Here is a 26,415-nt window from a genome sequence, read left to right as displayed (position 1 = left end):
CCGAATAGTCATACCCAAATAGCCCGACAATCCAAACGAGTTGGCCAGAACCAGAATGGGTTAGCCCGATTGACACCCTAAATGTGAATATAAAATATCTACTTAGTTCTATCTAATGTAAATACTACTCCCTCCGTCCCAACTAAGTTGAGTCATATTTTTTTTGGGATGTCCCAACAAAGTTGAGTCATTTCCTTTTTTTAACAATAAAAAATAAAACATCTAATCACTCTTACTTTACTCCGTCTTAATTTCTCCTACTTTTTTCCTCTCTCCTATTTTATATTATTATCATTCAACTCATTCAATTTTTTTATCTCGATGTCCAAAAGAAGTGACTCAACTTAGTTGGGACGGGAGAGCATTATATTACTCCGTCGTCCCACAAGAGTATGTACTTTTTGTTGGGTATGAGTTTTAATGCACAATTGATAAAGTCAAAGAGATATAAAAATAAAATATAATTAAAGTATTGTTAATAGAGAATGAGTCACATGTCATTAAAGAGAAAATAGTTTTTAAAATTAGAAAATGTATATTCTTGTGGGACAGATTAAAAAAAGAGTGCATATTCTTGTCGGATTTGTGGGATCGAAAGGAGTATAAAATATCTACTTCCGGGACATATTAAAATTTATAAGATTTGAATTAATAATTTTTTTATGCACGGCTAATTAGGGGTGTGCATTCGGGTTTCGGTTCGGTTTTTTGCCAAAACGTAAAAACCGAATTTAGTTCAAAATCCAAACCGAACCGAACCCGAGAAACCGAAAAACCGAAACCGAAAAACCGAAAACCGAACTTAAAAACCGAAAAACCCGAACAAAACCGAAAAAACCCCAAAAAAACCGAAAAAATAAATATAATATAAATATATATTTATATATGTGTATTTTATTTTATTTTATATATACTAATAGAATATTTATAAATAATATAAAATTAATAATACATATAATATATATTATATAGTAGAATATATTAAAAGAATATATATTATATATAATATAATATATTTAATTAATAGAATATATATATAATTCGGTTTTTCGGTTTTTCGGTTTTTTTCTTTGCCCGAACCGAACCGAACCGAACCGAAAAACTGAATTTTTTTTATTTTTAAAACCGAACCGAACCGAAAAACCGAAAAAACCGAACCGAATTTCAAAATTTCGGTTTGGTTCGGTTCGGATATTCGGTTTCCGGTTTTTTTGCTCACCCCTACGGCTAATGCGCCTCTCTAAGGACAATAAAAGATTACCCCAACTTTGTCGAAGAAATGAATTATCAATCAATATTTTACGTATTGTACACAAACATGTGATCTTATGATATGGATAAACTAATTTTATAGTCCCACTTAAGCGAAATTAAAAGTTCGCGTAACAAGTAACGAACAATTAAATAATGCATCGTATATATTAGGTACATATACCCATGTGTGATTAAGCTAGCAATTACGTCCTCAAAATAATTAAATAACGTTTGCCAACTACCAATAGCCAAATATAGCAAATTAAGTTGCTGATTTTTCTTCGTGAGTTGCAATAGAGCCTACCAAATAAATATCTTTGAAATAAAAATTATATAGCAGGTGCGACATCGACTAATGTAAATTCAAATAACAAGTTGTACGCAATTTGCAAAATCTAGTCACATACATACAACTTGGCAACCTTTATACCACGCAAAATCGTTGGATTGTTATTACATTATTTTAATTACTATATTTATAATGTTGTACTAGCAAGTTATGGTTCGCACATGTTTGTGTGTGTAAGGGAGAAAATAAAATTATTTAGTATAAACATATAATCTAAGAATAGGGAGTACGAATTTTGAGTAACCATCAATTCAATAATTCGTATTGGACTAGCACACTTATTCAATTTATTAAACATCAATTGAATAAGTAGATTTTTAGCCTGTTCACGTTTTCAATCTAAATAAAAACGAAATAAATAAGAGAGGTACACAACGGGCCTGTGCAATACATTGGTGAAATTAAATTTCCAGACTGAAGCCACGCTTAATTGCAACATTTTTTGGGTTTTTGTTTTGTAAAATAATTTTTTATATTGATGATTATACATTCGTAGTATAATATGATATATTTTATCAATCTTAAATTGACATTGTTTATTCTTACTAGGAATGTCAAATGGGTCTGTTCAAGATTTAAACGTTCATAGACTTGAGAGTATTTTCATCCAAAAAAATTTGATACAGTGAAAATATGGTTTAAATAATATCACATCGAAGTTAATGGATCTCAGAAAATTTCAATTGTTATGGACTAAAATTGATATCTTGATAAAGTTCGTGGGCATAAAAAAATATTCCTTCTTTAATTTACATTATGAAATTTCCATATATTGTTGTAAAATGGGAAGATGCACTCCAAGTCATATCGTTATACCATAAGAAAAGAAAATATAGACATTGACATTTGGAAATTAATGCATCTTTTTCCTCCTCGTTTCATTGCAATGCCTTTCGATGCCTCTTTTTTTTTGGCGGATTGGGGAAATGCGCGTAGATCTTCTTCTCATTTCTGCTGTTCGCCTCCTATTTTTAGCTGAATTTGAGTGCATGTGATTTTGTTTCGGTGAGATACGTGAATAGATCTGGATTGGCTGTGTATCTGATCGTGTGAAATTTAACGCAACTTTCTTCGGTTTCTACATGCTCAATCTGGAATAATGGATTTGACTCTCAAGTGTTTGTTAAAATTGTCGAATGTGGTTTGGTTTTTGGATCTATAGTCTACTGTTTGGGGCTGGATGAACTCATTTTAACGGTTTCGTACTCAATCAAGTTTTTTCTGATTTTACTTTTTAATCATTTTCTCCTTCTAGGATGAAGGACAGAGATGAATCGCCATCTGTGATTTTTTATAACGAGTGAACTACGCAAATGGTCCCTGAACTATGCCTTTTGCACACCTATGGTCCCTGAACTTTAAAAATATCGTGGGTAGTCCTTAAACTAAGGTGTAATCACATTTATGGTACTTTTTCACTATTCATCATAATTTTACACCAAAAATGCCCTCAAGGCATGAAGGCATTTTGGGACTTTCATATCTAGGTATTGAATTTGATATTTTCTTTATCTAGTACTAGATATTTTCTTATAGTTTGATTACTTAAAATGATATTATTCACTTCAAGTACCTAAAATGATATTATTCACTTCACTTTTTCAACATTTCTTCTTTCTCTCTTTCTCTAAAAATAAAAATAAAAATTAGTACTATGAAATTATTAAATTTATTAATTATAAAAATTATAAAATAATTTTCGCAAAATTTAATTTTGATTGTGATTTGATTATTTTTTTAATATTAAAAAATAATTTTTTTAATTAAAACTAAGCATTAATTTTCGAAAAATTCTTAATTTTTGATGATATATTCTCTTGATCTATTATTGTTCACTCACATGAAGATTGATTGTTGTCAGTTGGGTGTGGAGTGAAAACTCTTGTAATTCACAAAGTATTTGATGTTTTGGGAAATTATGGAAGTTTTATTTTTGGCCAAGAATCTATGATTGTAACTGTTTTTTGACCATGAGAATTGAGATATAGTCATAACTTAATAACCTTGTTGATTGATGAGCCTTGTATATGCATTCGTACTCAAGCGTCAAAATTTTCTTTTACCATGTATGTAGGGATGGCTACAACGACTTCAACACATTTTACATGCAAGTAAGCTTATTAATTTTTTACTTCCTAAAAATTAATTTTGCAAAAATTCTTAATTTTTTCGAAAATTAATGCTTAGTTTAATTTAAAAAATTAATTAAGAGAATATATCATCAAAACTTATAATAGATCAAGAGAATATATCATCAAAAATTAATGCTTAGTTTTAATTAAAAAAATTAATTTTTAATATTAAAAAAATAATCAAATCACAATCAAAATTAAATTTTGTGAAAATTATTTTATAATTAAATTTATAATTTTGATTTTTATAATTAATATATTTAATAATTTCATAGTACTATTTTTTTTTTTTTTTTTTAGAGAAAGAGAGAAAGAAGAAATGTTGAAAAAGTGAAGTGAATAATATCATTTTAGGTACTTGAAGTGAATAATATCATTTTAGGTACTCAAACTATAAGAAAATATCATATTTAGTACTAGATAAAGAAAATACTCCCTCCGTCCCGCACTACTCGCACTTATTTCCTTTTTGGGCGTCCCAAGTTACTTGCACTCTTTCTATTTTTAGTAAAAATTTCACCTACAGCCGTCATTTTTGACTTTCCTATACACTCATTCCTTAATCTCCGAGCCGAAAAGGAAATGAGCGAGTAGCCCGGGACGGAGGGAGTATCAAATTCAATACCTAGATATGAAAGTCCCAAAATGCCCTTCATGCCTTGGGGGCATTTTGGGTGTAAAATTATGATGAATAATGAAAAAGTACCATAAATGTGATTACACCTTAATTCAGAGACTACCCACGATATTTTTAAAGTTCAGGGATCATTGGTGTGCAAAAGGCATAGTTCAGAGACCATTTACGATTCACTCTTTTATAATCGTCAAATATATTCCAATGCCATTGCACCTCCAGATCTTCTCATCCTGAATAAGATTTGCTTTTAGTATTATTTTTTATAGCACCTCCAGATTTTCTCAGATTTTTTAGTATTTTACCAAAAAATCTGACATTTAAAAAGTGGAGTAAATCACGTGTGAATCGATTAATAGTTTTGGTTGGTGCAGTGTCAAATATTTAACACCTAGAGCATTCACGTGTGAATCGATTAATAGTTTTGGTTGGTGCAGTGTCAAATATTTAACACCTAGAGCATTCACGATCGTGCTCTTGCCAGCGAGCACGGTTGTGGGCCCGGCGCCACTATTCCTGCCTGCTCTCTGGCAAGAGCACAACACCCACAACTGTGCTCTTCCGCAAGAACGGGCACAATTCAATTTAAAATTCAATTAAACAAAAACATTTCCATAATATGAAAATTCATTAAAAAACCGAAATAACATTACAAATTACAAATAAATTTAAAAAGACATAATTAAAATCCTAAAAATTAAAAATTACATAATTAAAATCCTAAAATTAAAAAAACCACTACTCGTTGCCGAATTTCGCCCACATGTGTTTGATTAAGTCTTCTTGTATGTGGGTTCGGGTATCGCGCATTGTGTGCCTTGTCTCGATCCTCTGGCCAACCGTCGTATGCGCACCTCGGCGTGGGGGAGACCTCGTGGTTGAGCTTTCGGCTTCAACCTCGTCGTACAAGCTAGCCGCCCTCGGTCCTTCGTCGGCTATAATCATGTTGTGTACGATAATACACGTGAACATGATGTCGGCGATATCCATTGGAGGTTTTGAGTGAGAGATGAATGTGTTGATAGTTTGTATGAGAATTATGAATGAGAGATGAATGGGAGATGATTTGAAGTGATAAATGGATGATGAATGTGTGTATTTATAGATGATTTGGGGGAAAAAAAATTCAGAAAACTGGCAAAAAAACGGCCATATTTTGTGATTTGAAAAATATTTTTTTATCATTTTTAAAAATTAAATAACGAATTTTAAATAAAAAAAATTCAAAGGCAACGGCTATGCCGTAGCCCAATCGCGTGCCGCCACGTCGCCTGCTCGCTGGCATCGAGCAGCGCTGTGCCAGCGGCGCGGACGGACGAGGGGCCGGCGTCCACCTTTGTGCATGCTCTTCATAAAGAGAGACATTATTGTCGCGTTCTCTTTTTCATGTGCTCAGGTCGCCTTTAATATCTTATTAATTTAATTGGCACAAAAATAATAATCATAGCATTCTATTAATGGGGTAGTGCAATTCATCTATTGTCTTGATTTCCTAATGAGATAGAATATGTGCGTTTTAGGCAGTCTGTCTCATTTCCATCTTTCATTTTTAGCTTGAGATAGAATATCTTTCGTTTTAGAGACTATGAATCCTTGTTTGGTAGTTGGAAGGTTTTTATTAGAGCCTCAACTTTTTACATGGGCAGTTAGAAGACTGGACAAAATTTTGCTTAGTGGCCATGTCTACTTTCAGCCTTTCGGTTTTTTAGTTAATTTTCTATATATATTTTTCATTTAATATTTTTTTACATAAAAAAATATTCTGTAATATTCACTTCTATGACTATGGCCAACTTGCTTTGCTTTGTCAATTGTCCATAAAATGGTTTTCCCTAGCAAGTATCGGCGTATTTAAATAATGACCCTTTTGATGTAATTGCTTGCATCGTTTTTAATGGAAAATAAAAGATTCAATGCTTTATTACGCCGAAATCTAATCGACAGCTGTGGTTTCTGTTATTAAGTCTGAATATCTCCGGGGCCACAAATAAAAATTAACAGTTGTCTAATGAGCTTGGTGTTGTACAATAATTGGGCTTAATCCATGCACACACAATTTTTTCATTTCTATACTTAGCTTAAGCCGCACCTTTGAATTTCACCTTCCCCGCAGTTTCTAGTGGCCACATCTAGGGATGTCACAGTCCACTGGGTTTCGGGCCAACCTTATTCGGGTTGCGGGTCAATCGGGTGCGGGCTAATTGGGTTGTGATTTTTTCGGGATATAAAAGTTCAACCATAACCCTAAAAGCTCGGGTTGCTACCGATAAAATTAACATGCGATCAATCCAATAAATAATGGTGAAAATTAGTTATATTTATAAAATGTAAAATATTTAATTATGATAAATTTGAGATATATGCTTAAACTCAAACATAAATATGATCAAATACTAATATTTGAGATTTATGCAAAATAAAACATAAACATCAAGAAATTTTAAAGCATGTTTAGAAATTTAAATATATTTTTTTAGTGAATTTGAAGTTTCTAATTCATTTATCAATTATTATATTAATAAAAACTTAATATATAGTTTATATATTTAATATATAAAATGGAAAGTTATTTTTTCAGTAATCTATTTTATAAAATAATCAATAAAATGTCGAATTAGAGTCAAATAAATAGAACAACAGAAATTTTATCGGGTTTCCGGGCTAGCCCATCGGGTTTTCGGGTCTGGCCCTAACGGGTTGCGGGTTAATCGGGTGCGGGCTAATCGGGCTGTAATTTTATCAGGCCCCTAACCCTATAAATTTGGCGGGCTATTCGGGCCAGCCCACGGGTTACGAGCTAAATTGACCTCCCTAGCCGCATCATAGGTTTTTATTATTATTTTAATCATGGTCAAAGAAATGTATAGACTTCCTTTCTTAAAATATCTTGCATGAGTGAAACGTATAACATAATTAAACTGGTAATTTATCTTTTCGTATTGGTTCACCTTACTGGCTATTTGTAGGTGTTTAAGAAGGGATGACTTAAGTAACTCCTAAGCTAGACTTTTGTGTAGGTATCTAAGCAATGCCGATCTAAGTGTATTTCTTAAGCTGTAGTACTTCCTTAATCTGGAAGTTACTCTCTTGAGGAATTAAGGGATTACGGAGTAACTCTTTGTCAGTTTTCGAGCATGCTTAATTCTTGCTCACCCCTGCTATAAATCTTTCTTTGTCCCAATATTGATTAAATATTGTACCCATGTTAAAATCTTGAGAGCAAAACATTTGTCAGGGTGCTGATTCAATAGAAACATGAATTTTTTGCCAGACCACATTATATAGTTGTTTCATATCTGCAGCTTCATTGGAAGTTACTAACACATAATTTTGCAGGTCGCTGAACAATGGGTGCTGGAGGGCGTATGTCTGTACCCCCTGCCGATAAGAAGGCAAAGTCTGATGTCGTCCAACGAGTTCCGCACGCAAAGCCTCCATTTACACTTGGCGAGATCAAGAAAGCTATTCCACCCCATTGTTTCAAGCGATCTATTCCTCGTTCATTTTCCTACGTCGTGTATGACCTTATCATTGCCTCTCTGTTTTACTCTGTCGCCACAAACTACATCCAACAGCTCCCCCAGCCTCTCTCCTACCTAGCCTGGACTCTCTATGGGATATGCCAAGGTTGTATCCTAAACGGTGTTTGGGTCCTTGCCCACGAATGTGGCCACCATGCCTTCAGTGATTACCAATGGCTAGATGACACTGTTGGTCTAATCCTGCACTCATTTCTCCTCGTGCCGTACTTCTCTTGGAAATACAGCCACCGCCGCCACCACTCAAACACCGGCTCACTTGAGCGGGACGAGGTGTTTGTCCCCAAGGTCAAGTCAGGGGTCAACTGGACTGCCAAGTACATGAACAACCCACCCGGCAGAGTCATCACCCTCATCGTCCAGCTCACTTTAGGCTGGCCTCTATACCTTATGTTCAACTTCTCTGGAAGGCCTTACGACCGCTTCGCATGCCACTTTGACCCAAACAGCCCGATCTACTCTGATCGGGAGCGCGTGCAGATATTCATCTCTGATGCAGGCATTCTTGCTGTCTTCTATGGGCTGTACCGTATGTCTGTAGCTAAAGGACTGGCGTGGGTTCTGTGTGTCTATGGTGGCCCACTGCTCGTGGTCAATGGGTTCCTCGTCTTGATCACTTTCTTGCAGCACACCCACCCTGCCCTCCCCCACTACGACTCGTCAGAGTGGGATTGGCTGCGTGGCGCCCTGGCCACAGTCGACAGAGATTATGGCATTCTCAACACCATCTTCCATAGCATAACAGATACCCATGTCGCACACCATCTGTTCTCGACCATACCGCACTACCATGCGATGGAGGCAACAAAGGCTATCAGACCAATCCTAGGAAAGTACTACCAGTTGGACGAGACTCCAGTTTTTAAGGCCATGTTTAGAGAGGTGAAGGAATGCATCTACGTTGAGCCCGATGAAGGTGAAGAGAACAAAGGTGTGTTCTGGTACAATAACAAGCTTTAGAGTTGTGGGGAGTGTTAATGTAGGAAATGCAGTTTCTGGGCTGTGTTTGTTGTAGGAGAATCTGCTTTGTTTTATTTGGCTAAAGTCTAGGTTATGTTGGTTGCTTGTCTTAGTGAGTAAGGCTCAGTTAGAACTGTGGTGTTCTAACAAGTCTTGGTTCATGTTGGATGGGAATAAGACCGTGTAAGAACTATTTGTGTTTTTTTTAATTAATAATTATAGTATAGTAATTTGTATAATAGCAGTACTAATTTTGATTAAACTCTAGCTCATATTTTTGTTTACTAGTTACAGAGCTTTGTTTTTAACGAAATTTGTTCCTGAATTATGTTTACCAAGAGAAGGAGCGTATATAGATATGTACAGATTTCTTTTAGAAATCATACCCACCTTTCACTGCTACCACGTTACGGGTCCTCCGTCGGCTAGGCTGAAGGAACGGGAAGTGCATCCGGAAGTAGAACTCGACGCCGACACTAGCGTATCGGCGGAGGTGCAGCAGCCAGAGCAGACGCGTCGAGCTAGGTCGGAGAGACGGGTCGTGAAGAGGCCGTCGCGTTATGGAGACTTCGTGCCTGGGTGAAGACGAAGGCTTTAATTATTTCTTTGAGTCTTTATTTATTTCTTTGAAGTCATTTAAATAATGTAATAGTTTAGAATATTCTTTTTTCGTTAATTATTCGTTGAGAGAACGTTAAGCTCCTTTCCGGGTTTTCTTCGTTGATTCTTTCCCGGATCGTAGGTCGAATCAACCCTAGGGTCCTTAGTATAAATATGTGTGTATTTTATTTCCCACCTTAAGAAATAAAATAATCTCACGCTATCTCTCTCTCTCTGTTCTTTTCTTTCTTGCGCCTCACGCACAAAAAAACCTATTGTTTTCCGACGACGAATCTGATCGACGGGCAAGGCACCCGCGAAGTTCGACGTGGAATCAATCGTTGAGGAGTAAATCCTTAACAAGTGGTGCTTTCATCCTTGTACTCATCGGAAGCATGCCACACTCTGGTCGCATGGAACCACTATCAATCCGCGGCCTAGAGCCACTGCCTACGTCTACCACACCGTTGGACGCTACTGCCATCGCGATGGAGCACATGCTGGCGTCTCTGGCGCGGATGGAGGCGCGTATGGAGGCCGCGGAGCGCGGCGCGCCAACTAGGGTTCACCCACAGCGGCCGGATCCTGAACCGCCGTCGAGTGGGCAGCCGCCGTTTCCGATCTATACGCAGGCCACGGGTGTGTTGTCAACGGGGCCATCGCGTTCGTTGTTGGGGGAGCCGCCGGGACGAGGCTTTCAGGGTTTTCCGCATCTAACAAACCATAGTTTGAGGACGTCGCCCGGGGCGGGCCCATTTGGGAGTCGAGGATCAGCGTGGGACCCTCCTTGTACGAGATTCGAGGGAGCAACTTCTGCCCCAACCGACGAGTTGGGACAATCCCGCGGTTAGACAGAACGGGGGCCAGCAGTTTGATCATCCTCTACAATTTAAGATGCAACAGCCGCGATTTGATGGTACTGATGCGGCTAATTGGATTGCACGGGTCCAGTATTATTTTGAACACTTATTGATGTCAGAGGACCACAGATTGCATTATGTGGTGATGTTGTTCGATCCGCCCGCTTCGGAATGGGTCTTCAACTATCGCGCAAACAACCCGCATGCCCAATGGAAGGAATTTTTGGAGGATGTGCGTCGGCGTTTCGACCCCCAGTATTTTCAGAATTTCATTGGCCTCATTGCGAAGTTGTGCCAGTCGGGATCGCTGGCTGAGTACCACACGGCGTTTGAGACGATGCTCAATCGTGTACGTGGGTTTCCGGAATATATTTTGCTGCCTATCTACGTGGAGGGCCTTCAGCAGCCGGTGAAGAACCAGGTTAAACACCAGAACCCGCCCTCCGTGGCGGCGGCAATGGCTTTGGCAACTGAATATGACGCAACGGTGGAGCGGCCGACGGCACCAGCAGGGGGGCAGCGCCGGGCCTGGCAGAACCGCGACCAGCGGCAGTTCACAACCCAGCAACAGCAGCTGGCGTTGCTGGTGCAACCTCTGAATCGTCCAGCCCAATCGAAGGGGCAGGAATACTCCAAGATGCCGGTGGTGCGGTTGACGGCAGCGGAGTGTGCGGAGCGCTCTAAGCTGGGGCTTTGTTGGTGGTGCCCGGAGAAGTGGGTTGCGAGCCACTCTTGTCGGGGCAGGTTTCTGGTTAACATAGGAGCTGATATGGACTCGGATGAGGATGACGATGATCAGGATGGGCAGGGAGAGACGCCGGTTATCTCCGCGGATCTGTCCCACATTTACGCCCTTGATGGCAGACAGCGAGAGGAGGATATTGAACTGAGAGGGGTGATCGGCGACTTATCTCTGCGCATTCTAGTGGATACGGGGAGCTCCCACAACTTCTTGCATCCTACGGTGGCGGAAAAATTAGCTTTACCACTGCAGCAGATCCGACCTTTTCGCGTGTACGTCGGTAACGATGCGTCATTACTTTGCACTCATGCGTCCGTACAAACTCGGGTGGTAATTCAAAAGCATATTTTTCTGGTTGACTTACACATTCTTCATGTGCATGGTCCCGAGGTGATATTGGGAAAGATTTGGCTTAAACAGATGCGCAGAGTGACCAGCGATTATATCGAGGGGACGTTGGAATTCTTGCGGAATGGGCGACACGTCTGCCTTAAGCTCGTTCCGCCGTCAGCAGAGGAGGTGTCGCTGAAAACATTTGCATCCCTCCTCCCTCTGCTGGGTCAAACGGAGTTGTTTGAATTGGTCCAACTGCCGGCAGAAGGTCCCCGAGAGGGGTCGGCGGTAGAGGCGTTGGTATTTCCGCCTGAGCTGCCAGACGAGATCCGTAGCGTGCTTGAATCCCACAAGGAAGTTTTTGGGCTTCCGTCGGGAGTTCCCCCTATTCGGCAATTCGACCACAAGATCCACCTATTGTCGAATGCGAAACCGGTAAACGCACGGCCGTACAGATACCCCTACTTCCAGAAGAATGAGATCGAGAAGCAGGTGAAAGAGATGTTGGAATCAGGCATCATTCGACCGAGTCAGAGTCCGTTCTCGTCGCCGGTACTACTCATCAGAAAGAAGGACAGCTCCTTCCGTTTCTGTATTGACTACAGAGCCCTGAATGCGGTCACCGTCCCGGATCATTTCCCGATTCCGACGATAGATGAATTGTTCGACGAGCTGGGCGCGGCACGATTCTTCACAAAGTTGGACTTACGTTCGGGGTATCACCAGATTCGAATGACCGAGGAAGACATATTCAAGACTGCGTTTAGGACTCATGACGGGCACTTTGAGTTCTAGGTTATGCCGTTTGGCCTGACGAACGCGCCCTCGACATTTCAGGCAGCTATGAACTCCATCTTCAGGCCTGCCCTGCGGCAGTGGGAGATAGTGTTCTTCGATGACATCCTCATCTACAGCCCGACGTTCATGTCACACATCCAGCACATTCACGAAGTGTTATCGATCCTCAAGGCCCACCACTTCTTCGTGAAACTGTCAAAGTGCACCTTTGCGTGTTCGACGGTAGAATATTTGGGTCACTTCATTTCATACGGCCGCTTGAAGGCAGACTCGACGAAGATTGAGGCTATGGTGGCTTGGCCGGTGCCCTCATCCGTGAAACAGCTACGCGGCTTCCTGGGTATCACAGGGTACTATCGACGGTTTATCGAGCACTATGCTTCCATCGCTGACCCACTGATAGAACTATTGAAGAAGGATAGCTTCGCATGGTCAGCCGCCGCGTCCGAAAGCTTCAACGCCTTAAAGCGGGCGATGACGTCGGCTCCGACTCTCCGCCTCCCGGACTTTAGCTGGACTTTTTATCTTGAGACAGACGCGTCGGACTTTGGAATTGGGGCTGTGTTACTCCAAGATGGCCATCCGTTGGCATTCTTTAGTAAGAAATTAGGTCCGAGGCGACGAGTGTCGTCTACCTACCATAAAGAGCTGTACGCAATTGTCGAAGCAGTGCAGAAATGGCGACAGTATTTACTGGGCCGTGAATTCATCATCCGCAGTGATCAGAAGAGCCTTAAGGAATTGTTACAACAGATCATTCAGACACCGGACCAACAGTTCTATGCACGAAAACTGATGGGTTATAAGTTCCGCATCGAATATAAAACAGGAGCCTCAAATAAGGCGGCTGATGCACTTTCGAGACGAGACATGGAGGTGTCGGACGGGGGGGTGATGATCGAGCAGCCGGACAGCGGATCGGCGGCGGGTAAGGCGGAAGAGTCCGCGAAGGCAGTTGAGGAAGCGGGCCTAGCACTGATGGCGACTGCCCACCCTGTTCCGAACGTATGGGAGTTGTTGAAGCTCGAGACAAATTCCACTCCTGATTTGATTGAATTACAAGCGGCGCTGCAGCACGGGAAGGCCGACCCGGCGGTGTCCTTGGTGGACGGGTTATTATACTATAAAATGCGAGTCTATGTGAGCAAGGATTCGGAGGCGAAGGCGGCACTCTTGTATGAGCATCACTCGTCCCCCGCGGCAGGCCATCCAGGGTTGGAGAGGACATTTCGGCGCTTAGCTGCGTCGTTTTACTGGAAGGGAATGAGGAAGGAGGTTCAGAATTTTGTCGAGTCTTGCTATGTTTGTCAGACGACCAAATACTCGACCCAAAAGCCAGCGGGGCTGTTGCAGCCACTGTCTATTCCCTCCCAAGTGTGGGAGGACGTTTCGATGGATTTCATAACGAGTCTACCGTCCTCTCGAGGATTCACAGGTGTAATGGTGGCGGTGGATCGTTTGTCCAAATATGCGCATTTCGCCTTGCTGCCGGTTCACTACAATGCTTTGAAGATTGCGAACTTATTTATTGAGACGGTGGTGAAACACCATGGCTTTCCAAAAACCTTGGTATCGGATAGGGATCCGGTTTTCTTAAACGATGTATGGGAGGAAATGTTGCGGTTAAGTGGTACTAAGCTACATTTCTCCACCGCTTATCACCCGCAGACGGATGGCCAGATGGAGGTCCGTAACCGCGGTCTTGAGCAATATTTGCGGGCGTTCACAGCGGATAGGCCGACTAAATGGGCTAATTTTTTACCTTTGGCGGAGCTCGCCTTGAATTGCTTCCACCATGAGGGTCTTGGGATCTCGCCATTTGAGGCGTTGTATGGGCGAGAACCGCCACCGCTGATCGCGGCGCCCCCTTCGTTGTCGACTCCCCCTGATGTGGCAGCCTTGATTCGTCAACGTGGGGAGACTATTCGGCTGCTCCGTGACAATTTGGAGCGGGCCCAGCAACGGATACGGAGGACGGTTAATAAGCATCGTCGTGAGTTGGAGTTCTCGGTGGGAGACAGAGTCCTCCTCAAGTTGCAGCAATATAGGCAATATTCTGTGGCGAAGCCCTTGTCGTCGAAGTTGTCTCGGCGTTTCTATGGGCCTTTTTAGGTGCTTGAGAGAATTGGGCAGGTGGCTTACCGATTGCAATTACCGGAAGGGAGCCGCGTGCATAATGTGTTTCACGTGGGATTGTTGAAGCCTTTTGTGGAGAACACTAATTGGGTTACTACGGCGTTGCCAGAACGTTTTGCGAGGGGCAAACCGGTGTCATATCCTATCCAGATATTGGATCGACGGACGGTCTGGCATGATGGGGCAGCTGTGGAGGAAGTTCAGCTGGTATGGTCAGACGACTCGGGGGAGAACCCGACGAGGGAGCCGGCGGATTTGGTGCGCAAGAAATTTCCAGCTCTCCTTGAGGACAAGGAGCGGTCTAGGGGGGGGGGAGTTGTTACGGGTCCTCCGTCGGCTAGGCTGAAGGAACAGGAAGTGCATCCGGAAGTAGAACTCGACGCTGACACTAGCGTATCGGCGGAGGTGCAGCAGCCAGAGCAGACGCGTCGAGCTAGGTCGGAGAGACGGGTCGTGAAGAGGCCGTCGCGTTATGGAGACTTCGTGCCTGGGTGAAGACGAAGGCTTTAATTATTTCTTTAAGTCTTTATTTATTTCTTTGAAGTCATTTAAATAATGTAATAGTTTAGAATATTCTTTTTTCTTTAATTATTCGTTGAGCGAACGTTAAGCTCCTTTCCGGGTTTTCTTCGTTGATTCTTTCCCGGATCGTAGGTCGAATCAACCCTAGGGTCCTTAGTATAAATATGTGTGTATTTTATTTCCCACCTTAAGAAATAAAATAATCTCACGCTATCTCTCTCTCTGTTCTTTTCTTTCTTGCGCCTCACACACAAGAAAACCTATTGTTTTCTGACGACGAATCTGATCGACGGGCAAGGCACCCGCGAAGTTCGACGTGGAATCAATCGTTGAGGAGTAAATCCTTAACATACCACCGTACAAATACATGGCCACATTTTCACCAACCGAACTAAGAATATGTGATATTCATAACCAGTGCGTGTATTTTTATTTTGATACTCCTAAATCTATTTTCAAATCCTTGGATAGTCTATCAAATCAAGAGTCGTCCCACTTTGAGGATTAGTAGGCTCGAAACCTATAAAAGAAGGGGGTATAGCTAGCTTATTGATGTAATACTACTCCTCCGTTCTACAAGAATATGTAATTTTAGTTGGACACAAGTTTTAATATATAATTGGTAAGTAAGAGAGAAGTAGAAAAAAAAAGTAACTAAAGTATTGTTATGGGAGAATGAGTCCAACCTTATTAGAGAGAAAAAAAATTTCAAATTTAGAAAGTGCATATTCTTGTGGGACGAACTAAGAAAAGAGTGCATATTCTTGTGGAACGGAGATATTATTACTCCCTCCGTCCTAGCTCAAGTGATTGATTTCTTTTTGGATGTTGTTTTGCGAAGACGATAATAAATAGTTAAAGTGGAGAGATTGTAAAGTAAGAGAGAGAATAATATAGAAGAGAGTCAGTATCTACATCACTCTCTTACTTTCTTTCCACTTTAACTATTTATTATCATTTTCGCCAAACACGTGCCGAAAAGCAGTCAATCAGTACTTGAGATGGGACAGAGGGAGTATTTATGTGTGAAGTATATTAATGCTTCATCGTCTAAATTATAAATTGTCAAATAAATCATAAATAAATCATGAAGAATAATCCAATTCTAGTTTGTCTCATACTTTTCAAAATTGGAATGATAAATCACCAAGCTTCAGAATTTGATCTCATTCGCCAATTTTCCATTAAAACCCGCAATCAAGGACGAATCTACTTGGAGGGGGGCAATTGTCTCTCCTTAATACTCCGTATATTTTATTTATTATAATTTGTTATTTAATTTTTAAATTTTTTCAATTTTCTTTATAAATATCCCAGCTCAAACTTCTAAAAGTTTATTTTTGTCAATATTGAATAGAATTCCTGGCTCCGCCCCCTGCTCGCGATGATTTGACAACCAGATTATCTACATTGATAAAAAAGCGGTAGCACATAACAACATTGTTTGGCTTAGCTAGAAACAATGGTGGGATAACTATAAAATCAGATTGCCATATTATTGTGGGTTTCATCGAAAAAACGACGTATGAAATAACTTATCATTCACCAGTATTGAAAATTAAGAGACTAAGATAAAATTGGACTATTCCTCATGATTTATTTGGCAATTTACCTTATTAAAAAAATTAGAATACCTCTTAATTACTCACACTAGTCGAGAATAGATTTCTCTTAATTACTTACACTACGTAAAATTTTTCTCTTATGATGGAAGCATCAATTCCAACTAATAACTGCAAAATTTTCCTCTAGAAAAAAGAAAGAAAAGGGTGGCTGCCATGCCAAACATAGAATAGAAGGAAGAAAGGAATAGTGGAGTATGAGTTGTAAAATCGTGTGCTCCTTTAATTAGAAAAATGAAAAAAAAAACAGAAGAAATGGTGCACGTTAGCTAAAGGCAGAAGAATCCAGCTTAATCTGCGCTCAGAAATGGCGCGTTGAAACAGTTCAGCGCAGAGCCGTTCGTGCGGGCTCCAATGTGGGCCAGCCCAGCCGGCACACGAGTTTCGTGTTCGAAATGACGCCGTTAATGATTTTCTGACGCAGATCTTCTGACACCAACGTGCTCATCCAACGGCTCTCATTCTCTCCATCCAGATCCTAATTATTTCAAATATCAGTATCTTTGGCCGGCTAGAATAGATATAGATGCTATGTCTTTTTCATTAATCCTTTTAAATTAGTATGAGGCTATAAGATGAATTAAAATTGTTTCAAATTCATATACTCCTTTCGTCTCATAAATTTAGAAACTTTTCAAACGGTACGAGAATTAATGTATAATTGGTAAAATAAAAGAAATGAGGATAAGGGTAGTTAAAATAGCATTTGTGGATAGTGAGACTCACACTATTATTAGTATTTAATGGCGAGTCATATTGATATAAGTTGTATATAAATTGATGTTAAATTTGTACGGAGTAGGGTAGAATTTTCCATAAATGGAAATGAGCTATTTTTATGAGACATGGAAAAGAAAAATGTATCTATTTTTATGGGACATGCGGGGTACTACTTTAAAAAGCATTCTTGGTCACTTTATCGAGATCAATGTTTTAAAAACCGGACCGGACCGGCCGGTTCGACCGGTCGGACCGCGAACCGGTAGGTAGTCCGGTCCGGTTCACCCTTTTAAACCACTACTGCATTGAACCGCCGTGAACCGGTGGAACCGGCCGGTCGGACCGGTTGGACCGTGAACCGGAAACCGGTTTTCTATTTTTTTTTCAAAATTTTTAAAAATTTGTTGTTGGTAGAGGTTGAACTCATGACCTCTCTTCTAGTTAAAAAGACCTCTACCACTCCACCACATGGGCTCATTGAACAATTTGAACATTAAATATTTTTATACATTAACCATTAATTTTATCTACAAAAACTAATAATTCATTTTAGTTTTATTATTCTTTAATATAATTGTTAATTATAATATATATAATTATCATCCTTTATATTTGAATGATGCTCTACTTACCACCAATATTATTATTAGTGCCATATAAGATTCATTATTTACTATAAATAAATTTTTTATATTACATACTTAATTTATATACCCTAGCTAGTGACATTAATGAATAATCTTATCTAAACTAATTAATAAGTACTTAATTCGTATTTAATTATATATTATTTTACGAAATAAATTTTCTTAAATTAATATAAACATTATCTATTTTAATACATGAAATATTAAATTTTTTATCTAGACTAACTAATATTAAATATATATATCTGAATATATTTACTAAATTTTAATATTATTTATATTTATACATCACTAATTATCTATAAGGTTTAATGTTTTGTTATATATTATTAATTGTAAATCATTTACTAAATTTAATATATTTTTATATATATTTGCAACAGTAAAACGGTTAGACCGGTGGTTCGACCGGTTGGACCGGTTGAACCGTGAACCAGTAACGTCGCCGGTTCGCTTGCCGGTCCGGTTTTTAAAACATTGATCGAGATTGAGTGAGTTCACATCCAAAGTAGAAATTACTCAACCATTGAAATCCAACTTAAGAAAAAAGTGTTCCATTCTATAGAAACTCAGACTGTTATTACTAGTATATCACAACAATGTTAAATCAACTTCGTTTATTTGCAAATTTGCAATGGTCGGCCAAATTAATTAAACTATATGTTAAAAGTTGAGATCTGTACTTATAAGTGCAAACGCCGAATTAGGAGAAAGACGTAATTCATAATTAAATAATTTATGGATGATGGTTCAAGAAGTCCGGCTATGGATTTTTCACTAAATAATGTATAGTAGAAACACACACAAACATTAGACAAGATTAGACATCAGCCATTTATATACTACAAACGTAGTTAGTATAGTGCACTAATGAATTTGTATAAACCAAATCATAGTTTTGATTTTTTTTTTAATTTTTAAGATCTACTCTCTCCATCCACGAATAAGAGTCCCGTTTTTCCATTTAGTCTGTTCACAAATAGGAGTCCCGGTTCATTTATACTATAAATGGTAATATATCTCACATTCTACTAACTCATTCCATTCACATATCATTTGAAACTAATAATACAAGTGAGGCTCATACATCACTAACTTTTTTCCACTCACTTTTATTGTAACATTTCTTAAAACTCGTGCAAGGAAGAAATAAGATTCCTATTCGCGGACGGAGAGAGTAATAACACCTAGATTCCTAATTAGTAGTAAAAAATATTAGCTGAGCAAGTTAGCATTTATGTGCATGTTTTACCACAAAAGGGCTAAACCTAAATTTAATCATAATTGAATACATACACCCCTTGTTTTGTCACAATATATGTCTAATTGAGTAGTCATTTTGTCTTATTCAAAAGTACAAACCCCATAATTTGCATAATTGCATGGATGCATAGAATATATGATTGTGATATGGGGGACCATTCTGTTTTACTTCCTATACTTTATTCACACACATAAACACTCATCAAATTCTTGCCTATGCTACCTATATATACATACATTGTGTAAGAAAAAAAATCATTTCTTATACAATGGAAAACCACTTTGCTTTCTGCCCAAACACACCTTCAACACCTCTATCAATGCACAAAAACTCCCAGACTATATCAAAAACCAAGCCCAAAATTCGAATCATCCACATTTTCGCACCGGAAATCATCAAAACCGACGCAACAAATTTCCGGGAGCTCGTCCAAAGGCTCACCGGCAAGCCCTCTGAGGCTGACCCGAGCAGCCGTGGCACAACAAAGACGAAAGCAAGAAAGAAAGTGGCAAGAATCTTTCCTTCAAGCAAGAAAATGAGTATGAGGGCAGGATTTCATGCAAGTTTAAGAGAGAGAATTAAAGGAGAAGAGGAGATTTGGAGCAGTGCCAATTCAGGAGGTGGCTTCTTGGGTGGTTTTGCAGACTTTGATGGCTTCATGCAAGAAATTAACCACTTTCCATTTTTGGAAGGTACAACATCTCACTGCTTGGATGTCAATGGCCTCTCTCAACTTGCTTGATTAATTAGTTAATTAGTTCATGAGTTGGATTGAGTATGTAACTAATTCTGATTTTAGCCTAATTATTATGGATTGAAGGGATTTGTTTTATGTTGTTATTAGGAAAAACTGATCAGATTTATCATCTCAAATTTCTTGTCTTACTTGTATGTCCAATTTTGAATTTATTGTTGTTACACAATTTTTTGTTGAAAATTATCAATCATTCCACATTAAAAAGAACACACACACACACACACACACACATATATATATATATATATATATATAGTAATTGATTCATTAAAAAAAAGTAATTGATTAAATAACAAATTGGTTTAATTTTCACTAAAGATGGGCCGTCTAGTTCATTAATTTGTTTCAGTCGGCTAAATAAAAATATGTGAGAGTTTCTCACAATGAACAAAAGCCAAATGAGAAAAATGCCACAATACATAAAAATACATTTATTTCATAATAAATGTCATGAAATTGAATTGGGATGATGTGATGGTTTCAGGAGTCCGGAAACAGGCATGCAAAATTGAAGTACTTAGATATATTGTACGGATTTTAATGTATATTAGATAAAATAAGATAAAAATAGTGTTAGTGAATTGTGGGGTCTAACATTTATTAGTATAATGTTTAAATATTTTAAAAATTTATATTTAGAAATTGGTCTAATTTTGATATACCCAAAATGATAAAAATAATTTGTTTTTTTGGGATGGAGATAGTACAGTATTATAAAACCGAAAAGATGCACACATATTTATAATAAAAAAAATGTGCATGCTTATAAATGCAATGAGAATTAGCTGAGATCATTGAAAATGTAAGCCACGAATGCATAACTATTTTCAAGTCATGAAATCGCCTAGGTTAAACTTTTCTAGAGAGAAAGAGATCGAGGGGAACGTGCATGCATCTAAAAAGTCGCAATGAAAAGGATATATGATTAAGAAATTGACGCAGTCCATTAATTAGACGCCGACGTCGGAACGTAAACTATGTCGAAATGACTTGAAATTTGATTGAACCTGCAAGACGGGCTGGCGAGTCAAACTCATCGCCTTTGCCAGGACGTATGATTAATTTTGGCCATCTAACATTACTGAAGGGATTGAAGAAATCGTGATTTTATTATTTTTTGAACTTTTTTAAATTTCATTTTTGTTTGAGGTCCTAGGATTTCCAAACAATATAAATAGTGACTTTCATTGTTCTAGATCATAAATTAGTTCAAGACAACTCTTTGCCTAATTTGGGTGAAAATGAAAAATATTGAGTATATATGACTCCATATCGAATATGCATAAATTTTGAAACTTTACAATAAAATATATCTACCCTCAATCACGAAAATGATTTAGACATTAAGAGAGGAGACCAACTAAACACGACTAATGAGTAATGATAACAATCATAGAAAAATATTTTATTTTTACAAGTTGGCAACTACATATATCTTCTAAATTCTAACCTAACTAAAGGGTTGTTTAATTAATCAAATCTATATAGTGGTAATTAACTAAATCCTTTTTAAAAATTTATCTAGGATTAATTTCAGTAATTCACAAATTTTCACTAATCATTTAATTTCAACACAACCTTAGAACACCAAATTTTTTTATTATGACATGTCCAGCGTAATGCTAATTGAATAATAAATACTGAGTAGAGACAATCAAATTGAGACAGCATTGGCTCTAATTACGAATGCTTCGAAACTCTATGAATGCTAACAAAAAATTACGAATGCTTCGAAACTCTATGAATGCTAACAAAAAATTTGGAGGGTTTTAGAGCATCCGCAATGGGCGGACGATAGGTCTGCTGTTTATTTTAGTGTAATTGGATTAACTTGATTGATCAATATTGTCATAACGAGACATCATATAAGTTGGAAGTGCGGAGTGCACGCTTGTTTGAATTCATTATGACAAGACGGGGGTTCGGGGGCAGCGCCCCCGAGTAGCGGGGTCCAAGGGGCGGCAGGCCCTAGCGGGGTCCATTAAACTGGTTGTACAGAAAATTCATCCGGAAATATAATTTTCGATAATTGAAGGACTAATTTGTAATTTTAGAAACCCGCCAAAAATCAGTTAACTGATGAAGAGACGCAATGTTTCGTGAAGAGACGTGATGCTTCGTTTCTGCATCTTCTTATTGATAATTTTCGGTTCTAAGTTCTGATCTAGAAATCAACATACGAATCTTCTACAAACCTTAATTGTATCCGATCAAATATTGGTAAAACTACCAAATTGATTTGATCTGAAAGTGTTGTTCACGCCTTTCAGTATATCCGGTTGTTCATATTTCAGTAAATCTCTCTAACAAGGCCGCCCGATGCCTCGGGCGCGCCATCGTCCGCCCACCGTGGGTGCGCGGTCGATGCCCGATGCATCGTCCCTCGCCCTATAGATCGTCCGCGGATGATACGCAGACGATAGGGCATCGTCCGCCCACTGTGGGCGACGCGGACGATGGCGCGGACGATGCAACGCATTTTTATTTTTTTATAATTTCGAAAAATTTATTTATATAAATACCCCCTACCCCACCTTCATTTGTAACCTTTCCATTCACTTTCCACACTCAAATTACACTATAAAATGGATTCCGGTGAATACCCAAGTCCGAATAGTCGGATGTTTGGGGGTGATGCACGTTGGCCGGTTACAGACCCTGACGAATATCGATCATTCGACTCCAACACGCAGTACGATCCCGAATACCTCCAGGGGATGATCGATGAGTTGCGCCGCAAGTTGAGATTTTTGTAGAGTAGTCAATTTTTTTTTCATTTCTAACTGGTGTAAAACTTTTTTTTAATCAATGTAGGATTTGACGTTTTTAATTAATCGTGGTATTTTTTAATTATTTTGCATTGACATATTTGAAAACATTTAAATTAATTAACAAAACAATAGTGAAACCTATAGGACGGCCTTTAGGGCGGCTTATAGGGCGCCCCACTGCAGGTGGAATGGTAAGAGGATAAAATGCTGACGTGGCGATGCATAGGGCGGGCTTTAGGGCGTCCCTTAGGGCGCCCCATTGCTAACGCTCTTATATAATTTTTACAACAAATAGAAACACTATAAAGAAAAAAAAGGGATAAGACATTTCTTTCATGCAAATAAAGACGTTAATTTGTGTTTTTAACTATACCGTCAACGCTTCAAAAAGTGTCCTAATTCTTGATGTCCTAACTAAAATTATGGGGTACAAATGGAGGCTCTTATCAAACCTAAATATTAAGATAATTCATCCTCAACTTAGGGGTACTTTATTTTGCGTCCTAAATTGCAGTTAATTTTTAAAATTTTCCAACGCAAGTAGTTGCGTCTCTATTTTTATGTCCTTAAAAGATTAGCTTTTTATAGTGAAAAGTGACGATGAGTTGTTGCACCCTTTCAAAAATTATGCTTAATTTTCAAACTATGTGAAAGTTGGTAATTAACCCTCTCTAAAGCCCTCATTTCATCATTTCAATAACGACACTCTTGATTTACAAAGAGGTTCATTTGCTAGAGTAGATAAGTCATCTATCTTGAAGTTATCTGATTTAAAATAACCCAAAATGTTAGTACATGTTTTTTGTCGCGTTTTATCTTATCTATCTTTTCTATCAGACTGCTACGATAAAGGGACTACTTTATTTAATTACCTCTCTCACTCATATGTCATAACAAAGTTCACCCAATTTTTGCCTCAGCAGGTAGACTTCTTAGCTGTTTTTTTCCTCTTATTTTAATGTTCTACCTATGTTGTCAACTATTCAATAAACAAACTTCTACAATTCCCACTTATATAAATAAACATCCCAACTCCTCCTCTTAAAAATCAACTCTCCTCTCTCAATCTCACAAACAACATTACTATGGAAGATCAAATTCAAATCTACTGCCCAAAAACAGCCTCATCAAACCTAGCCATGCATCGAAACTCACGAGCGATTTCAAAGACGAAGCAGAAAATCCGAATAATCCACATATTTGCACCGGAAATCATCAAGACCGATGCTGCAAACTTCAGGGAGCTTGTGCAGAGGCTCACCGGGAAACCCGAGAAAACGAAAGGATTGCGAAAGAAAGATGCAAGAATTTTGCCTTCAAGCAAGGAAGATGATGGGGTACGGACTAAACAAGCCCAACAGCAGTGACGGCCCATCAGCCCAAAGCCCAAGGAAGAGTATCAGTTCGGCATTACCAAAGAGTTCGGCCCCAGCCTACAGCTCGGTAAAAGCCGACCAGTCAAGCTCTACTCTCAGATCGGCTAAAGCTGCTCGGCAATAGTTCAGCAGTTCGGTCTCAGTATTCGACCGAACTGGAAGATAGTCAACTCATGCAGGATCACATGCAGGATAGTGGACCAAGTACAGAGATAGTGGACTCATGCAGGATCTCATGCAAGATAGTGGACCCATGCAGGATCTCCATGACCTCCACGACATCCACAACCATCATTAGTGGTGATGCAAGCCACGATCTTAGTTCAATGTATAAATAGAACTTAGATCAGATAGAAAAGGGTTAAGTTCTAAAGAAGCTCTCTAGAGATAAAATATCAAATAGCAAGTCTGTATTGTAAGCTGTAGAAAACAGATCAAGCAATACAACTCTGCCCTCTTTTCTTCCCGTGGACGTAGATTTACCTCAGTAAATCGAACCACGTAAATCTCTGTGTCGTGATCTGTATTTTCCTGCATTCATCACCATCAAAAATTCGCCAAACCATCACTGGCGCCGTCTGTGGGAAACAGAGAACCAAATTTGTGATAAAGCGAATTTTTGACCCTTTTTCCACCCCAAAAAAATGCATACCAGATCACATACTACCCGTAATACCGTTCGTGATAACCGTGAGGAAGCTAGTCCAGCTCGCAGGTCTGAAAAACGGCCTCGGGAGACATCTACCTCCGGTTCTCACGAAGAAGGAACAAGCCACTCCAGGAGAGATCGCACCGAGTCTTCCCAGCAGCCCGATTTAAATGAAGCTGTCAAGCTGTTCTTGGCCGAGAAGCAGGAGGAGTTCTTAACCTTCCTGCAGAAGAGCCAACAGCCGGAGAAGACAACGGCGGATTCTCCCTCCTCATCCAGACATGAAAGTCACTACCGCAGTAGTGACGTGTCTTCCAGGAGAAAGAATCCTCAACCCCGACATGTTCCTGTTCCTCCTCGGTACCGGAACCACAGGAGAACTCCATCTCCTCCGTACCGAAGAGATGTCGGGTTCGCCATGTACGGAGCATTAAAGACTCCGTTCTCGGACGATATCACCCGAACTCCTTTGCCGCGGAACTACCGGACACCGTCAATGACTTATGACGGGCTAGTGGATCCTCATGACTTCTTGGGATGCTATCAATATAATATGGCGAACCAGGGTCTCAATGAGGTCCATATGTGCAAGCTGTTCCCCGAGCTGCTCATCGGGAACGCCAGAAGGTGGTTCGACAGCCTTCCTCAAGGCAGCATTAGATCCTACCGAGATCTAATGGATGCTTTCCACAGGAGGTTCTTTCAGAAAGCGGAAGCCCGAATTACTTCGGCTCAGCTGCTTTCTATACGTCAAGGTCGCGACGAAAAGATCAGCGACTTCCTGACGAGATTCCATAAGGAATGCCTACAAGTAGATAATCTCAATGATCTACTTGTCATTTCGGCATTCCAAAATGGAATCCTGCCCGGAGCTCTCTACAGAAAGCTCGTGGAGTGCGGTCCGCAAACAGCTCAAGAAATGTGGGACATTGCGGACCAGTTTTCCCGTGCGGATGAGGCAGACCGTCGAAAACGGTCTTTAGACAGCTCATCCCGAGAAGAGAAAAAGAAGCCCGATCAAAGCGGCCAGGTGCTTCCTCGCCGAACTCCTTTTGAAAGAATTCAAAGGGCACCGGTACAAGGCAGATTGGGGCCACGTCTCAATCCTGAGAAGCCGCCCGCTCAGTTCGTACCATTAAACAAGTCAAGAGCGGAAATTTTCGAACTACATTCCGATATGTTCGAAAAACCAAAGCGGATGACGAAATCAGCCGCGCGGCGACCTCAGGATCAATATTGCTCCTTCCATCAAGCCCACGGTCACGATACCGAGGAGTGCCGAAATTTGGCTGCAGGTATTGATGTTCTTGTGAAAACAGGAACGTTAAAAAAATACCAAAGCAAGCAGCCGAAAAAGAACAAAAGGCAGAGAGGTGCGAACTGCAATCCTCAGGATCCGAAAAGGCATGAGGATCCCGAAGACGACGACGAGCCGCAATATGATGGAGTAATCCAGACTATTGATGCTCTCCCTGCCGGGAAGACTAAGTCGTCCCTAAAAGCAGAACGCAGAGGTTCCAATCAAGAGGAGCCAACACATAAAAGGCTGAAGAAAGACGAAGTGATTACATTTTCAGATGCCGATCCCGTCCCAGCCATCTCTCCTCACCAAGACGCTATTGTCATTCAAGCCGGAGTGGCAAACAAACTGATCCACAGAGTATTTGTGGATACAGGAGCGTCAGTCAGCATTCTTTTTAAAGAATGTTTCGATAAAATGGAAGTGGATCCAGCTCGGCTCAGTCCGGCT

The 26,415-nt window shown here is 39.6% G+C and overlaps 2 protein-coding genes across 4 annotated transcripts; both read left to right on the top strand.

Annotated features, from left to right (window-relative positions):
* The first annotated feature begins 7,365 nt into the window (after window positions 1-7,365).
* On the top strand, window positions 7,366-9,130 carry LOC121747569 (delta(12)-fatty-acid desaturase FAD2-like). 3 transcript variants are annotated; one of them, XM_042141637.1, is made up of 2 exons: window positions 7,366-7,386; window positions 7,706-9,130. In XM_042141637.1, the coding sequence occupies exon 2, from the start codon at window positions 7,717-7,719 to the stop codon at window positions 8,866-8,868; it is 1,152 nt and encodes a 383-aa protein (XP_041997571.1). In that variant the 5' UTR covers window positions 7,366-7,386; window positions 7,706-7,716; the 3' UTR covers window positions 8,869-9,130. The 3 variants fall into 3 exon arrangements, with proteins under 3 accessions (XP_041997571.1, XP_041997570.1, XP_041997569.1); XM_042141636.1 differs by lacking the exon at window positions 7,366-7,386 and adding an exon at window positions 7,391-7,489; XM_042141635.1 differs by lacking the exon at window positions 7,366-7,386 and adding an exon at window positions 7,397-7,605.
* Window positions 9,131-10,362: 1,232 nt separating this feature from the next.
* LOC121749322 lies at window positions 10,363-12,198 on the top strand. Its single transcript, XM_042143902.1, has one exon. The coding sequence runs from the start codon at window positions 10,363-10,365 to the stop codon at window positions 12,196-12,198; it is 1,836 nt and encodes a 611-aa protein (XP_041999836.1).
* Window positions 12,199-26,415: the final 14,217 nt, after the last annotated feature.

The sequence above is a fragment of the Salvia splendens genome, chromosome 9, assembly GCF_004379255.2.
Source record: "Salvia splendens isolate huo1 chromosome 9, SspV2, whole genome shotgun sequence".
Lineage (NCBI taxonomy): Eukaryota > Viridiplantae > Streptophyta > Magnoliopsida > Lamiales > Lamiaceae > Salvia > Salvia splendens.
Note: the sequence above shows the minus strand (reverse complement) of the source record. Positions and strands in the feature narration are given on the sequence as shown.